The following is an 18,712-nucleotide window of genomic DNA, read 5'->3' on the forward strand; positions in this document are numbered from 1 at the left end:
AAAAAGAAACACGTTTTAACCAAAAATGCACCAGACACAGACACACACCTGCAGTTTTTGTTAAGTTTTTTTAAGGTTTTTTTTTTTTTTTTTTAGGAAGAAACTGATTTAGAGAACAATTCATGTCCACTTAACTTTGTACTTTGGTCTGTTTGATTATGTAATTTTGAAATATTAAATGATTGATAATTTGATCAGTTACTCTGTACTTTAGTAGACTTTTTACCAAATACTTTTTAACTCTTACTTGATAAATTTCTTGGGTGGCTACTTTTTACTTTTACTCTAATAAAAAGTAGCCACCAGCCAGGTGGCGCTAGCCTTACTTGATGATAATTTTTGTGTACTCCGCCCATCTCTGTCTGCTACATACTCTGGGTTACATCCAATACGAGTCATCAGTGTCCATTACTAGATAAAAACCGTCAAGTCCTCCAGCAAATTTCATTTTGCATCCTGTTGGTCGACAGTCTGATTTTCTGCATTTTTAGCTTTCATTGCCACTCAGAGCAATGCATATAAACACAGGAAGATGGTACATTACGTGTGGGGTATGACCTATAATGTATGTAGTTTTCCTGTTTTGTGTGTTTGGAACTTGTATGCAAACATATAACATTAAAGACAAACTTGATTAGAAGTTCCAGGTTGTGTTTCTGAGACATAAACAATCCTGGAAATCCACTAATTCAAGGTCAAGATGGCCTCTGAACATATATTGTTAGCATCTGGGACCTTACTCAGACAGCTGAGCTGACGGATGATGGCAGACAGCGAGTTATTTGTCACACATTCCAGCTCGTTGCCAATCCCATCAGGCACTGCACCTTGGCACAGGTGACGAGGGTCGATGTTTCTCTTGATCAGAGGCATGACCCCTTCTCACATCTCGACGACTGCCTGGTGGGGATGGAAAGGAGGGAAAAGTCAGCTCTCCAGACAAAAACCTGCGGAGGAGGTTTTGTATTTATAACATCTATGTTCTTTGTGGAAAAAAAAAAACAAAAAGTGTTTTGGCACAATTTGCTTTTTTTTTCAGTAAAACAATAATTACTTATTGTATATGCAGCTTGTAAATTCACCCAATGAAACGATTCATTTGTAAACAAAAGTAAGTAAGATAATGTAAGTAAATCGACCTTGAAACTATGTAAGTCAGATGTTTAAAACACGAATTCATCCAAGTTTATTCCACATTACCTATAGTTTTTTGCTAGAGATTTAAAGTTTTAATCAACATCCACTGAGTCATTTTGACCCATTAGCCTTGAGAGGGGTCAAAATCAAGGTTAATGATTTTTGACTTATGCAGTTTTGCATATACTGCATAAGTTTAACAACTGCAGTTTGGCTATTGCTTCCTGACAATTAATACTTTTTACTTGATGAATGTCAGACAAATATTGTGAATTTGAACACACAAACATTTCTTATATAAGGAATACAAACATGGTGGTTCATAGATGCACCTTAAGAAAAATTATCAGTAATAATGCTAATGTTTAAGCAGTTCTCTGAGCTCTTACTGAAAATTCCTCATTTTTAGATTGTTTTTTAGATTAACAGAAAAATGTAAAGTTTCTTTGTCTCTCCAGATTCAAACAATTATGAATTATTGAAATATAATTTTATGATTTCATAAAAATCTATGGAAGGTAAGACATTTTTTTTTACTTAAAAAAATAAATTTTTATTTTTCTTGTTTGTCCTTAATAAAATAAGGTTGATTAATGCAAGATTTTTTAAAAGAATTTGAAAACATGATTTTTATTGTATAAAAAGTGTCAGATTTTACACACAAAAATATCAATGAACAAACAAACTTCCTTTTTTCTGAAAATACGTTATGATGATAATATTTAATATGATATTTTTATGTTTCCATCTTTTTTTTTTCCCTTTTTCTGTTATACTTGCTTTTTATATCTATTCTATTCTATTCTATTCTATTCTATTCTATTCTATTCTATTCTAAATAATATAAAATGTCAGCTTGCTTTTTTCTGTTAAGCTTATTTACAAAGCTCCCAAAACTTTCACTCACATTTCTTAAGTGTAGTAGTTATTACATCTCCCTGACTTTCAAAAACACAACTAGCTAACTATTTGAACACTTTTAGTCAAAGGAGCTCTTCAACAACAAGACTTCCTACCGGTGAACTGCTGACATTTGCCTCTATCCTGGAAAAGTATTCTCGATGGGCCAGATTGTGGAGGGCTGTTTATCCTGTTTTCTATCATCAAGCGAGGAAACAACTGTTAGAGGAAGAGCTGTTTCAGCCGAGTCAAAGGAACCATCCAATATGTGAACAGCAATAGTCGTCCTCTGCAGCACAATTCACCAACAATAAATCCCCACGTCCAAATAACAGCATGAGCCAGGAGAGGATTACCCAGTAGATTTACTCCCAGCGTCCAATCACAGGCGTCACGGCTGGCCATGTTGCATCCAGCTTCATTTCAGGATGTATTAGTAGTTTTTATATAGCATAGTAATGCAATCTATGAATTTAAGGGCACGGAGCAACTCAATATTTTTACATAACACATGAAATGAAGTTGGGATCTACTTGTGGTACTGCTATTATTTCTACTGCTGCATGCAATAGAACTTTGTCACAACCAATTATCCGATTTAACATATAACATACGAAACATAAAAAGGTTTTGACTTCAGTACTTCACATTGTGGGACCTTCAAATCTTTCTGCTGTCTTTGCAGGAGCAGCAGGTTGTCGCTCTAATCTGGTCTATTATCATCTCAGTGGGAATGACCTGGATAAATAAAGAAACCAGACACTTTTAGTCTGATTTAGGAGTCTGCCTTCCCTCACATCTGGCTCATGCTATATCCTTCTGTATGTAGGATTTGCAAAACATGACCCTTAAAACCTATTTTAGTTAAGATGGCAAGGACAATTCTTAACTTGAAAAAATAGTTTAGCTGTATATTTTCACCTTTTAAAAAAATAAACATGCATGTAGTATCTTAATTAAACAAACCTAATCTGAATGTTGAAAGTATCTATTAAATATTAGATAAATGAATTATTTAAAGATAATAAATAACAGCGATACTGAAATTGTCCTTTGCTTTCTATCTTTCTTTCTGTGTTTGTTTCCTTCTTTCTTTTTGTTTTCAATTAGACCTTTTCATTTAATGTAATGCGAGTTTCTAAATTTTACTGACGAACAAAACAAGCACAGACACATTTCAAGTTGAACTGCAGTTGCCATGGCAACATATGGTTACCACTGAAAAACTCCAACTGTTAATTTTTTGGTCCAGTGGTTTACAGGTGAGATGAAGTCAAATATATAAGGAGGTAGGTAATACCTTTTCTATTATTTTTGATATCAAAATGATGTTTTTTCTGATTAATATGTATGTCCATTGACAGGTGGGCCTCGATTAAATTGATTTTGCAGTTTGTGACAATTGTGAATCCGGCAAAAGCTGCTCAAAGATGGACTGCAGTTCAAACGGTGAAACAAGCAGTGTTTTTATTATGTTTGCATGAAATGATGTACTTTTCTTGAATCCTGTAATCCTTTTTAACATTTATAGACGTTTCAGAGGGTAGTTTGAAGAAGCATTAGTTAATGTTTTAGACTAAACAAGATTTCTACCACAGCACCCCACCTGAAAGATCCGATAATGGAAATGTATCTGGGAAAGGAGAGGAGAATCTCAACCCTAAACATACCGTCGGTAGAGTTTTGGACTACGCTGCCAAGTAAGTGCAGAGAGAGTAATCGAGAGCAAAGTAAACTGTTGCATGTCAAAGAAATGGCGCTAATGTGCCTCTCTCTCTTTTGTTCTTGAAAGATTCTCTGACAGGCCGAAATGAGTTCACAGATTACAAAGAAAGGAAAGTAGAGATGAGGGTAACTGAAAAAAAACAACAAAAACTTCTATTAAAACACAAAATAACCTCAAAAATGAATCAAACAGATAAGCCCAATACAGTAGAAAACATGTGTTGAATGAAATCCAACCTGAACTCTCTGTAATAGGGTTTTAAATAAAAAACAAAGTCTTAGCTTTTATGTTATGGAGTCAAAATCAATGTAATGCATAACCTGAAAGATTTATATCAATATCTTGATTCAAGCTAATCAAAATACAAACTTTGTTTCAGCTGGTAAAGATGATGAAATGACAAATTAAACCAATTCCTTGTTTTACCTAAATACACACAAATGATGAAACTGTCTGTGAAAATCTAGACTGGCGGCTTTTGCATTTCTGGATAAATTTTAGTTCCCTCTAATGTAAAACCATGATTTCACAAAGTCTGTAACACACAAAGAGAAAAATAATGTTTTTTTTTTATGTAGATAGAGAAAAAAAATGTAAGAATTACAAGAACATCTTTGTGAATAGTCATAATTTTGGTCTTAGCTGTTTTGATTATCTCTCACATTTGATGTATTTCAAAGTTTTATAAAATAAATGCATTCGTCACATTCGCATTAAAGCCAGCAAAAAAAGCTGGCTTAAAGCCTAAAAAAAAACTAGCTTTAATGGAAAACAACTCCTAACTGGCCTCAGCAATGATTCTGCGCCTTCTCCTGCTTGTCATTAAACACATTAAATGCTGATTTTGCTGACATCCACATGTCCTCAGAATGAACTGGCAAACCTTAAGAAAAAGATAAATGACGTTGAGAAACTCATCAGGCCACTGGAGACAGAAGTGAAATGCAATCAACATTTCTGTGAGCGAGAACTGAACCACATGAGGAAGTTCATCACACGAATTGAAAGAAAACCCATTGATGCAAAAAACCTGTGAGTAATAACAAATCTTTTGTTGGTACCATGCAATGTTTTTTCAAGATTTGCAGAAACTGTGACCATTGTTAATGTTCGACAACAGATTTGAAAATGCCATCAAGTCCAAACAGGAGAGCAGAGGTGCACTGGTGAACCGTTTGGAGGAGGTGATGGCTGCGAAAAGGTAGAGATGAGTAACTTTTACATTTTTATTTTTTATTTTTTAGAATTCTTGCTTTAAACAGATGCAATCTCCCGTGTGTGATTCTAAATCTGGTCTTTCCTCTTTGAAGTGAATTTGAAAGGGTTGAGCATATCCTCAATAGACATAAGTGTTACGCAAACGTGTTGTTCAATCTTGCACCTCAAGAGTGGCAGGAAGCCAAGGAAGCTGAAATATTGAAAGCTAAAGAAGCTAAGAAGGAGCACAGCACCGAGCCTGAAGAAACTGCAGACAGCAAAAGTAAACGTTTTCTTTTTTTTTTTTACTTGTGCTAATTACCTTCCTTATTGGTGATAAAAACACTAGCGTTCCCAAACTTGTTGTAAATGTGTTATATACGTCTAGTTTTTGTTTTTCAAGTTCAAATGATGCAATCCGCTAAAGTAAAAATATAAATATAAAATAATTACATTTTGAGGTTTCATTATACACACCCAACAAATTTTTAAGACGCACGCCGGAAAACAGTAACCAAAAGAAAAGAGGGATTGGCGCCATCTAGTGGGTATAAAATAAGAACAAAAACTCCTGACAATCGATATAAAACAACTAGTTTTTCTCTTCAAGAATAAATGTGTGGATTCTTGTGTGGCTTAATTTCTTTAGGCTGATTTCAAAACCTGACACAACAATTTTAAATTTTGTTCAGCAAATGTTCTCTGGCAAATAACACACTGCTAAATAGACTCGAAAATAGTAGCAAAAAGTATCCCTAAATTCTCCTAAGGGTTAACTTTGCAAGTACATTTGGGAAAATTATTTGTACATATATTGATTTGAAGTCTATGAGGATCCCTGAACTAGGAATGAAAATCTCTTCAGACATCAAATGTTCTTCAAGGCTCAAAGTAAAGAACAAAGTACAAACAATGTTGTATTTTATTTGCCGCACAACAAATAATTGTTGTACATCTGATGCTAATTTAGGTGTGGAAGCAGATCCGACATGCAATTCAGATAAAACCCTGCCTTCAGAGTCCACGCCGTCCACGTCACAGGCAGACACACAGTAAGTTAACACAGTTAATCAACTTGTTTAAGTTGTTATGAATCTCTGCTTCCACACCTATAAGCTAGAGTATGCAGTCACATTCATCATCGTTGTGAATCAGAAACAACAAAGAAATTAATTATTCAGGGCTTAAAGTAAAGCCTTACTGAGACAAAGTTTTCATATCTGGTACATGCTGTTGATTAAGAAAAGGATATTTGCATAAAAGCAAAATTTAAAGCAGAAAGTGCACAGCAAAATTATATACATTTATTATTAGAATGAATTCAGTATAAGATTGAGTAGTATTCTTCGAATTATATTGCAATATAAAAAGGCAGCTCATTTAAACAAATAAATCCATTGTTATCATTAGTGGTAGTAATTAGTGTCAATCAGTAATCGTGAACAAAGTGTTTTAACAATATTATTATTGTAAGGAGTTCTTAAAATGATATAATTTTTAAACATCTAAAAATTAGATGTCTAAACATTAGACATCTAATTTTTAAACATTTTAGAAATTATGGTATTATTATTATGTATTGTGTTTTAAAATCGGAGCATCAAAATTGGAACCAGGAGGAGGCTTAAGTAATATTACCATATTTTCACAGCATGATAATTAAAATTTTGCCTCACTATCTTTCAAATGGTGGGGCACATTTATAAGCTCCACTTATTTACTATAATTTTTACTGGCTGATTTTTTATTTTATTTTTTTTTCTTTCATCAATTTGATTTCTTTTGCATTTTCAGATCAACAGATTCAGCTGTGCCTGATGACAGCGACGGCGACGGTGACGAGGTCATTTACAACCTAAATTGAAGCTCAAAACAGAAACACTTGCTGTTTTTCATTGTTCAGTGATGCAGTTTGGTTTTCCTCCCCTTCTCTTTGCAGAGGATAGTCGAGATCTACTTCTCTGATCCTTTTGAGGTTGTGGTTTTACCATCGGAGTTAACCGACCAGATCCTTTCTCTGATAGAGAACGCCACTGAAATGGATAAAACACTGGAGCAGACCTTGGAGACCATCGAACTTAAAATGTGAGAATGTGAACGTTTTACTTCAAAGAAGAGGCATAGGACAGTGGCGTGTGGTGACATGTTAATTTAAACCAAATGCCAAGCAGTTGATAGATATGAAAGACACACAACTCCAAAATCTGCCTTCTATTTGTGAAGGGCAGAGGATGTGAAGAAAATAGCACAGCAAGAAAGCAACTTGGAGAGCAGAATTGAAATGGAAAGGAAGAGAGCCGTGGTGCTCAGAAAGCAGGTTCAGCTCCATAACTCATTAGAAGCAAAAGACGAGGTAAAGAATCAGCATGGGGGGTTTAGAGCGCTGCAAAAAAATAAAATAAAAATGTCCTGTCAATGTCAAGTATAACTCTCTTCTTGTTTATCACAGGATATTCTGTTAGAAGTTCTGAGTAAGAAGGTAACAGAAGTTTACCTTTGCTGCTTCGAGAACCGGCTTACCAAACAAGCAACTTTGGAAAAGCTCTGCCTTGTTGAGCACCGTATGAACCTGTTGCTGCAGCAAATTGAGAAAATCCCTAGAGATATGTTTGAGACACTGTGGGAAATCAAGGATGGAGAGAGGAGAACCAGGTTTGTTTCCCTCACTCTGGGGAAGCATTGTTAAGTCATATTTATGTGCAAATGTCTTCCAAAAACATTTATTTCTCTTGCAATGTTACTACAGCAAGCTTGGATGTTTCTGACTGGGATTTTATTTGATAGAAAAACAAAAGGAGTGTCCATTTTCCGAACACTCTTATCCTCGTATCGTTCCTATCGGGGCTGGTGCTGATCTCCAGTGAATTCCTATCCACTTAAACCTTAGTTTGAAATAATTTTAATATCAGGGACGAAAATTTGCCATCTGGGATAAGTGATCTTATTTGTGCACTTTGGTTTACTTTAGTGCTTTAGTTTAACTGTCTGGTTCACCTCTTCATGTTCCAGGGCGCATGAGGAAAAGCTCCGGGAGGAGAGGGAGAGGCAGAGAGAAAAGATGAGCAAGTGCATGAAACGAGCTTCGGGCGAGATCAAGAAAGTTGTGAGTCACTCTAAAATGACAAAAAAAAACCCACAAAAAAAACACTGAACTGTCTTATGAGTTTATGTCAGTATAATACGCAATACCAGAATTTATTTAGTGTGTTATATACAATCCATTCAACATAAATATACACGTTGAGAGTTATCTACTGCTCAATAGCTGTCACCAGACAGTTTGTCTTTGGTACAAACATTTCTCAAGCCTTCTAGTTCGACCCAAAACATACATAAGGTCTTATTTCATTCATATTAACTGTAAAAACTAAGCGTTTTTTTTTGTTTGTTTGTTTTTTTCCAGCCTGGAAGAAAGATCATGCAAAGATGGATTCCTCTCAAAAAGAAGGCGCAAGTTACCGATGCGCCGGTTACTCTTGAGGAAATAGACCCGTACGCTGAGCTCTATATTGACTGTGATTAAAGATTAAACTCCTACTGAACCCTCTCAGAACAAAATGGAACAAATTTGTTTATCTCAATTTTTTTTGTGTGTGTTCTGACCTGAAAATCAGATATATCTGCCATGAATTCAGAATGAACATGAATATTTAATATTTGGAAAAAAAATAATAAAAAAAATAAGGAAAAGTTAAGCTGAGAATGTAATGCAATTTTGAATGAAAATGTGTTTAAACTCTGATTATCAGTTATAGCCAAGTAGTTTCTTCAAACCTGCAACCCTCTCACTAAATTTGACATGAGATAATTTCATGGCTGTTTTTGTAATGTCACTTTAATGTTCTCTGTTGATTGTTCACCGATTGTGAGTGATTTTGTCTCAGGTTTCACCCAACTGAACCCATAAGTTTTCTAAACACCTAAGTGTAACATCAAATCAAACCGATTAATTTAAGCAACTAATTTGTCTAGGAGATTGTATAGTTACTTGAGACAAAATGATTTTCTTTTTAACAAAATATTCCCAAGGAGAAGACGTTTCTATGTGAATGTAGGTCTGGACATGGGATTTCACTTGGATTTTGCAGTCATAATTTACAGTGAGCGGTATTTTTTTTTGTTGTTCCTTCTGGAAATTTGCAGGGGGGCAGCTCTGGAATAATTTAAAACATCACTTTTAAAAGCTTAATATGTTGTAAGAAAGCTTGATTTGAGTTTCTGTTGCTCTGTTTCTCAAAAAATGTCCAGTTCCTCAGACACGTCCCCCAGGATGTTCATGCAGAGAGATATCTGGCAAGGCATTTCAAGTCTGTGCATGACCTGGGTACACATATGCTAAGTACATTACAAAAATGTCAAAAGCAAAAAGAATAAAACAAAAAAAAAAACAAAAAAAAAAACACATCACTGCTTGAGGAGAACATTTCTGAACAAAGTTTCATGGTTAGTTCCAGTTCTGTTTCTGTGCCGTACTTTAAAAGCCATTGTCTATTTCTGAGAGTTTTGCTGGCATTAAACCTGGAAACAGCATTTTACCTGTATGAGTCTTCCATACTACAGAACACATCATAATCTCAAAGCCAGCTCAGGACTATTAACCCCTGTGCTACAGTGCTTACAGTCCTCATTATCACCATCATTGACCCTGCCGGTGTCACATAATGTCGCCAACAACCAGTTTACCCACTTACTGCACATTGGCATTAACACATACACCTCTACCCTCCATTACACACTGAATGTCCCTCTTCTGATATTTGTCCTCCTATTATGGCTTTCTAGTGCTATTTTATAATGACCACAGCCAATACCTTTCCCAGTTATTACCAGTAAAGACTGAAAATTACACACAAAGCTCTGGTAGGATTATCGGTTAACACCGTGGTCTTCTTTTCGTGTTTGCACTTGCCAAAAATGTTTTAATGTATATCAGTGTATAACATATTCAAAAATGTTTCCAGCGCCTTGAAGAGAGAGTAACCCACACCTCTGTTTGCCTTATCAGGATTTTAGATGATAGACATCAGCAAACTAATGTACAATTAAAGTGGAAGGGTGAGAATACATGATTTTCGTAAGTACTTGAGCATTGTTCAATTCAATTTCAAACAATAAAAGAGCATGACACAACTGGAAACCTTGCGGTGGACTGGGGGACATGTCCAGGGTGTATCTTGCCTTTCACCTGATGACCCCTGGAGGCAGGGACCTGTCTCCCTGGCGACCCTCCAAGGACAAATGTGTGACATTACAGATGGACGGACAACTGCAAACCTAACAAACATGGCCAATATTTATTATTTTGTGATCATTTTATGTGGATGATGGATTTTCTGCTTTTACGAACCAAACGTTGTCATTACAAAGCTATCAAGAAGTTTCCCCAACTGTTCTCTTCTCAGTCTGTTGACAATGGCTTTGTGCAAAACTTTAAATTTTCCCATAGCAGAGCTCGGCACCAGAGGAAAAAAAAAATAAAAATCATCAGCAGCAGCTTAAGGCTGTATCAAAAGCCTCACAGTTCCTGAGCAGCCGTCTTTATAGGGGGTGACTCTTAGAATGCCTCAACTTGTTTGTCTCATGGTTTAAGTGGTGCACGTAGCCATGGAAAGATCATTAAATCTCTGTTTTACCACTTGGCTTAATCCCCGCAACAAAAGGGGGAGATACAAAAAAAGAGGGGAAAACAGAAAAAAAAAAGTGGTGAGCGAGATTAAGTGAGAACTTGATGGATCTAAACTGACGGCTCTTCTTCCCAGCGTTGCCAAGGGGAGTTAAGAATCCCGATATCACATCTCCTGAAGAGTGCCTGCCGATCGGCCTTCCCTTGCCACTCCCACAGTGGCCGGCCTCTCTTGTAGTGTCCGCAGCCGAAGCCATCTGCCGGATTACCCAGCAGGATGTGTTTTTATGGAGAACATCCCATTCATATCCTGCCTGCAAAGGTTTGCATTAAGGTTGAACTCGGGTGCACTTACAATGGCAGATGAAATGGGCTCTGTCCTCCTTACAGCACCCCTCCCCGTCTTCTCACTGTTTACGAGACTGATAGCGCGGGGCTGAAAGGAGCTGCTTCACCGTGGCATGAAAGAGGATCTCATGCAATGCCACTGTCTGCTGCTGATTCTTTTTCAGCCTGCTGACAATGACGTGATGCCCAGCATGAAAAAAACACTCGTGCGTGCCAAGTGTGATTGTTTCTCCTAATAGGCATCAACAGGCCAACTTCGCCGTGTTACCATACAGGTGAACTCATTCCTGGGAAAATGTTTTTTTCTTTCTTAGCCTCGTAGGCGAGATAGCGTCCCCCTTTTTTCCTCAGCCTAAAGGGATTAGTCGTACCAGTGCTACCCCGGCTGTCACGGTACTGTCTACTTCCCATCTCTCTTCTGGGCCTCTAATGTGATTAACCCATTCCCTGTGGTCCAAATGGTTCTGGATAGTGGGTAGAGGCACAGGGAGGCGGATAGAGCGGAGGGGGCTCCTTGGCATGTTCTTCGCCATGCCTCACTCGCCATTATTGCTACCTTTGTTGGACAGGAAGGAGTGAGGTCGAAGGTTTGTTTGCACGTAAAGAGGAGTACAAGTGCATGAGGAAGGAATTCATAGACTTAGGCATAGACTTGGTACTGAAACAGTTTAAATCGTTATCCCGTACCTTTAACCCCGTTAAAAGCTGAGTTTTACTTTCTCAGCTACGTTTGTCTGATCAAAATCTGTCAAAACTTCCCAGCTGATGGTTCAAATCTCCTCCATTTGATCAGCAGAGTGACTTTGGCTTGAACCAGACCTGAACAACTGGTGCTTGTTTAAGTGAAGGCCTTAATGATTACCCACCCCCATCATGTTGTCAAATGTTTTGCCTGTTTAACAAATGTCACGCTTATTTCGGACTCATCTGTTGCAGGTCTTCAGAGCATATGTTGCTCACAGCAGACAGTAAGCTCTTTGCCAAATCTTTGGGCCAAAGACAGCGCGTACTATTGTACTCATCTGTACACTGGTTAGCAAGGGTTTAGCTGTTTTAACATGTAGCAACTTAAGTATTACTTACTATTAGTATTAGTTATCAATGTAGAATATCACTACATTTTTTAAGGAAGTTTATACAGTAAGCAAGAAAACACAGTCATTTTTAACAATCACAGTATAATATTAGTAGATTTTTTTTTTGTGATCGAATATGATCAATTTTACAATTGACTGATCATGATTTTTTATCTCTCATCAGTGAACCCATCCTAACTCAACTCTAACCGGTCAGGTCACTGCAGAGATATTGGTGGTGTCGGGGGGGTGGCATGAGAATTAAAAATAGGAAGGAGGAATTAAAAAAAGGAGGAAGTAAAACTGTGATTATTTAAAGTTGGGATTTCCATGTTGTGGACCAGAAGGCGCTCTACTACCACAGTGTTGTCTGCTAAGCCCTGGGAGATTTTTTTTTTTACTGGACGAAATCTCTCTAATACTTTGAAAATCCCTGTTATGGACAGTTAGGTTTTCCGTTTATGCAGAAACTACAATATCATTCTACACAGGAATCCATTCAAATTGTAAATTGGGATGTCTGAACTTTACAGTAGCGGACATCAGAACTTCTCACAAATGTTTCTGATTGGTGCATCTCTAAATATTAGCTTACCATGATTTGTTTATTTTTTTTTCTCTATTAAACTACAGGGGAGAAAAAACAACAACAACACTGTATTGTTGATGTAAGTGTCTTCCCTCATGCTGTTTCAAGCAGGCCTTCACGTGAGCTCACAGCCACAGTCAGGCGACGGCATGGAGAATTAAGGGTCTTAATTAGGAGTTTCCAACAATGCCGCATGTGATCATCAGTTGCAAGACAGCAGGTTGGGGGTTAGCGTAGAGTTTCAAACGACTCCGCCTGAAATTACAGTCAAAATGAACAAAATGCACGTCACTCCTGTCTTTTCTAAGAGCGTGTACACCAGAGGTGATCCGTTTTTTGTGAGAAATCTGTTTGCGCATTTACATGTATGAAGATAATATGTTGAAATTTTAAAAAAATGTAGTCAAGGAGAATACAATTCAACATTGTGCCTGAAAGACAATACAGTGCATGAGGGGGGCATGATGCCCATCTTGAGCAGACTTGGTTAGTTTCCAATCTTGATATCAAACACAGCACCATGAAATGGAAGGTGACACTTATTGTATTAGCAGGGGCTAATGAGTGTCTAAAAGCCTGTGTGACTGCGTGCGCTGAGGAATCTCATCGTGTGTGCTGGGTGGCAGGAAGAAAGGGCAACGTCTCTACAAAGTTGTGGAGGCCGTGAAGTTCAGCGTTGGAAAAGAAAGAAAGGCCGTCGCTATCAGAGAAGATTTCAAGAGGCGTGGTGAGGTCTTTCTGCAGAGCTGAGACCTAATCTAGATCTGAAGAGGAGACAATTAGGGGCCAGTTTTATCAGAATCTCTCTTTGGATTGGCACGGCAGGTTTTACTCTACTCAAATAATCGACTAGTGGTATCTTAAGGCGACAAGTTAAGAATTTTAACACTAAACATTTTTTTGTTCTAGGGTACATTTATGTATATTAAGAAAAGTAATTTGGACAGGTTAAGTTAATCATCACCTTAAAATAATTTGCTGTGTTTCCTGCAGATATTGTTGTGTATTTGCATCATTGACTTTGCCATATAGTTTTTGAGGCAAAGACAAAATGCCTTTTTACTTAATCTGTCCTGTTTACCTGATGTCCTGATTTATCCAAACTCCCACTTCTTTGCTAAACAGCTCTGATTTATTGTCCTTAACATAAAGGACAATGATGAATGTTACTATGCTTGTTCAATCAATCTTAGCTTTTCAAGGAAAACCAGCAGTTTCATTATTTAATTTACATGAAATAATACAAAATAATATTCTAAAAATGGTCGTATTCATATTTTGGTAACTTTACTGACTTCAGAAAATGTAAAACATTAGGAAAGATAGGATGTATAAATCCTTATGTCTGAAAAAGTAAAAAGACAATGTAGAGTTGTTAAACAGTATGTGAAGAAGTAATGCAATGCACATAAAGTATGCAGTACTCTACTTAACCACAAGGTGGCTATCTAACAAAATAATTGAACATTACCAATCCTTATTTCTTCAAAGAGTACTTTCTTTGCATTGCTTTTTAAACCTGACTCAGTTTTTATTTAATTTAGTTTAGTTCAATGTATTTATATACCATATTTCTGAATTATTTAACTCATATTGCATATTCAGATCTCTGATAATTGTATTTAAAAAGGAGAATTTAAAAATACGCTGGATTTAGTGGGGAGCCAATGAACAGAAGCCAAAGTTTCTTTTTCAGCAGAATTCTTACTGTAGTATTTTGGGTAAATTGAAAATATTTCACTGAATTTGTTTGTTTTTCTGTAAGCAAAGAATTACAATACTCCAGCATTAAAATAACAAATGCATAAATGTATGGACTAGTTTTTCCACTTTGGTGCAGGCTAACTTTAGCAATAATCCAGAGACGAAAGAAGAAAGCTCTAAAATCAAGTTTAGTATTCAAATAACAAGACATGGTAAAATATGACAACAAGACTCTTTACTTTAATTCTGGAGGCCAATTTAAAGCCATCCAAAGTAAATGCCTGATTAAACGGTTTTTCAGAAACTTTTGTCCAAAGATCGTTTCTGTTCTTTAGAGAAAAAATTTTAAAAATCTTTTGGGTTTTAATTAGATTTGATTGGAAAGAAAACCATTTTGGACCCCCACTGACTCAACAGACAGCATTAGCACTCAGACAGACTTTGTTGAAGCTGGAATTTGTCTCTTTGTCCAGACTTTACGAAGAGAATAATTTGTCAGCAGATCGCCAATGTGTGACTTCACACATGCAGGCAAACTGGGAAATCTTTGACACAGGGAAAATGATAATGTCGTCAAGCCGAGAGGCTGTCAACTGAAGGCTCATGGCCCACTGGAGATATAATGACATCAAGGATTTCAAATGAAAGTGAGCTCTTAAAGCAGGCCGATCCTGGCTTTACACTTGGTCCACAGGTCAGCCTCAGTGCACTCATCTGAACGTAACTCAGGTTGACACAGGTTGACCTCAGTCAGTAACCCTCTCTGCTGCTCTTTGTTCTCACATTATCCCCTGAGAGTTGTCTTTAACACTATGCTAACATTCTGTATAAAGTGTTCTAATCTTCTAAGCTCTCATTTCTCAACATTTGCTTTTCTATTATTTGTCAGACAGCTTTTAGAAACAGTCTTTTGGAAGGCCTTTGACTCAATCGCTTCTGTTGGTCTGACCTTCAAAGAAAAAGCCTCTTTGGAAGCTAGAATGGGTAGGCTATTGTTAGCTTAACTTAGATATTTCACAATATGAAACAGTCCTAAAACGACCAAACTTTTAAAACTTAAAATTTAAATCTTAAATGCAACATTCTGCAAGATATTGCATAACCTTCACCAAATAAATCTTTATATTAGAAGATAAGATTTCAAATCGTGGTAAAAGACTTGTAGGTTTAGAAATGTTAAACAGAAAGATTATTAGCATTTGAGACATAGAGTATGCTATAAAAAAAGGTGCATTTCCAAATTAGCAAAGTGCTTTCATTTGTTCAGTAATAGGCTTTTGTATTCAAGTTAGAACAAACTGAAGATTTTGCTCTTAATTTGGTCATAATAGAGTAACCTAGCCTCCTGTGGTTTAGCAATACTTTCTATGGTAGTGGGTACAAAGTGCAAATGTTTGGAAACCCATTAAAATTCTTTTAGGAAAAACCCCCAAAAAAGGAAGAACAAAAAAAGCATCCTTCATTTGGAGGTAGCAGGTGGATGATTGTGCATGGTCGACTGATCAGAAATAAAACGATGCCCGACAGAGCATTCAGGAAAGGCAAGGCCACGTTCCTCATTTCCTAATTAGCGTTCGGATTCTGCTTCCTCATGCGACATCCCACATTGTTGCAGGAAACCAACAAAACCTCTGTATCTTTTCAGCAGGGAAAGACTCCTTTTTTTTTTCTTTTTTTTTTTAGGGGCCCAACACGTGCAGTGTTTATTTGCTGACAGTGAATAGGGGGTTGAGGTGCGAAGCTATGAATACTGTGAGGTCATCCCACCTCGATGCTGTAAATAAAAACAGGGCCGGATCATAATGAGTGAGGCCGCGGCCAAGGCCCCCGTTCAACTCTTTGATCAAAGAAACTGAACAGAGGACAAAGATGCACATAAAGAAGGATGTCTGCAACGTAACAACTGCAACTCTAAGACTCTGCAGCAGTTTACTCCTGCAGCTTTGTTTTGCTGACTCTGTGGAGGTTCTTAAAAACCAGATAGAAACTTGTTTTCCCAGGCTTTTATGTCTGGGAAAACAAGACATAAAAGTTGTTTTCCCAGACAGCCTTGTTTTCCCAGAATAAAAGTCTGACTTTATTCTTCTTCTTATAAGTGTTTTAGATGTTTGTTTTACAGCGTTTTGTGACTTTGTGTCGGTGAAAAGGGCTTCATAAACAAACTTTACTTACTTATGGTCCAAATAAGAAACTAATTGCTCTTCCTCTGATATATCAATGATCACATCGACCAAAGATATTGCTGTCTTCCAAGCAAGATAAGTCTTGAAAAGTTGAAATTTAGATCTTTTTTTTTTTTTTTTTTTTAAGTCTTGAAAAGTTGAAATTTAGATCTTTTTTTTTTTTTTTTTGCACATAAATTAAAATTGAAACCTAAATCTGATGCTTTTCTTCTCTTTCTAAAGACTTTCAGTTTAGTATTTTAAGACATCGAGGTAAAAAAAAAAAAAAAAAAAAAAAAAAAAAAATCTGAGATTGTGATTCTTGACTTGATTTGTCCGATTATTTCCAGCACACCAGGATGCCGGAGAAAAGCCATGCAGCTCTAAAGTTACTATATGCCAGAATACCCTCTTTAACCTTGAAAATGTATGCGTTCTCATTTTTAAATCGATCATGAACCCTGCAGAGAGATTAGATGGTCATGGAGACAACAGGATTTAACCAGGAGCTTAGTCTGGTCAGAGCTGATGTCAAAGAAGGTACAAATTGTAAGTAGAGATTTCGTTCACTGTCAGTGTGTTCACCCAAGCTCACAGAGGAACCAGCTCAATCCTATAATTATCATCAACAGATTTGCAGAAGATGCAGCTGACTGCAGTTACACCATTTGTCCATATGATGTCACTATATATGCAAATATCCTGGAAACGTCGGTGCACGCAGTGTAACAGGCTTAATGTGGCACTGTCAAAACTTTTCTTCTACAATTTAAAAATCTTTCCTGCGCTTCTCATAGGAATAGACAGTTTAACGACTGTATAACAAATGCAATATTCTGATTTGTCTTGTTGGTCCAGGGTTTATTGTTGATATATTTTATTTAAAGCTTTTAGGCAAATGTTAGACAATTTTGCCCCTTTTCCTTGCAGTGGTTTTATTGAACCATGAACCCTGACCTTAATTGAACCGAGTGAAGTCTCCAGATCTGTAGATATTCTAGATGAGTCGTTGATCACACTTGGAAAGATTTACCACTGCTTCATCTTTTCTGGATTTGTGGATATTAGCTCTAACTGTGGTGAGCAGGCATCCTACAATCGTATGATTTTGTAACCCCTTACAGGTTAATCTGTGTCAAAGACTTTATTTCATCTGCTATGTAATTTCTTTAGATAGCATGAATGAGTTTGGCTATTTTAAAATCCTTCTAGCCTGCTTCAGTTACTTGATTATATATGATTTCCTGATTTTCCAGGTCCAAGAGTAATCAGATCTGATCCAAAATATTTTGCTCATCACAATTTATGATTTTAGAAGGGAGACAAATACATTTTCACAGTGTGTTTGAGTAGAAATGCTCCCCATTTTAAATGAAAACAACATTTGGAAACAGCTTTTGATTCTACATTGTGAACACTAAAATTAATTTAATCACCTGAAACATTTAAGTTTGATAAAAAAAAACAAAAAAAACCAAATGTTTAAGGAAGTAAATATATTTTTACATAATTGTAGCGCCACATGCCATGTACCTAACAGTACATCTTATTGATATTGAAAAGTGAAATGTGCTGGTTAATAAATTGCACCAGTTAAAGCCGGTACAGTGTTATTTAAAAAAAGAACACAGATACGCAGATATTTAAAGAACTGCATGAACATGAATTGACATTCATTCTCAGGCCATCTGCTTTTTCTTACAGAGGAATTGATTACAATTTTTAAAAAGCAGCAACTTTTTCTACTCAAGCGGACACTGTCACCTTTAAATACCAATAGCTGTTTTTAATCCAAATAAAATCAAGGCTAATGCTTCATTACTGGGTATTTTTACATAATGATCCTCATGCTGCTGCTGTTAATTTTTTTATTAACGCAATTACCGAGCTCTTAGTGGACCGGGTCACAGGGGTCTAATTACCTCTGCGTCATGCCGGTAAATAGTTGGAGGTGTCTCTGAGCAGGTGGCCCTGGAGGTAAGAGGGAGACATGGGGCATACCGAGGCGGGCAATTACTGGGTGAATTTCACTTTAATAAATGTTGAGCTACATTTGGAAATTCAGATAACAGAGCTTTTTGCCTAATGGGTGCAGCACCGAGGCCACTTGAGCAAGAAAATGATCTGAAAGAGGGTTTAATTAACACGAGCTACATGATCCAGGAAGCGCGTGACAGAATGCTAAAGCGAGCGGGAGAGAGTGCAGCGCTGGGAGAGGATGAAAATTAGAGGGGAGGAGGAGGAGGGTGA

General features: G+C 36.8%; 2 protein-coding genes across 2 annotated transcripts in view; one reads left to right on the forward strand and one right to left on the reverse strand.

Moving 5' to 3' along the window:
• The window catches only part of wasf3a (WASP family member 3a), a 7,489-nt gene extending 5,129 nt beyond the window's left edge, over positions 1–2,360 (reverse strand). Inside the window, exons 1-2 of the mRNA XM_007557297.2 lie at positions 2,154–2,360; positions 741–900 (exon numbers count right to left, since the gene is read on the reverse strand). Of these exons, the coding sequence (XP_007557359.1) occupies positions 741–873 (133 nt within the window). The 5' untranslated portion in view covers positions 874–900; positions 2,154–2,360. The remainder of the gene's footprint in view (positions 1–740; positions 901–2,153) is intronic.
• Positions 2,361–3,237: 877 nt separating this feature from the next.
• Positions 3,238–8,519, forward strand: LOC103142213 (cilia- and flagella-associated protein 100-like). The gene is made up of 14 exons (XM_016674274.1): positions 3,238–3,327; positions 3,396–3,486; positions 3,636–3,737; positions 3,830–3,888; positions 4,632–4,795; positions 4,884–4,964; positions 5,074–5,243; positions 5,931–6,012; positions 6,755–6,803; positions 6,900–7,045; positions 7,184–7,313; positions 7,410–7,612; positions 7,970–8,063; positions 8,364–8,519. The coding sequence occupies exons 2-14, from the start codon at positions 3,468–3,470 to the stop codon at positions 8,481–8,483; spliced, it is 1,419 nt and encodes a 472-aa protein (XP_016529760.1). The 5' UTR covers positions 3,238–3,327; positions 3,396–3,467; the 3' UTR covers positions 8,484–8,519.
• Positions 8,520–18,712: the final 10,193 nt, after the last annotated feature.

This window comes from Poecilia formosa, unplaced genomic scaffold (genome assembly GCF_000485575.1).
Source record: "Poecilia formosa unplaced genomic scaffold, Poecilia_formosa-5.1.2 Scaffold3, whole genome shotgun sequence".
NCBI lineage: Eukaryota > Metazoa > Chordata > Actinopteri > Cyprinodontiformes > Poeciliidae > Poecilia > Poecilia formosa.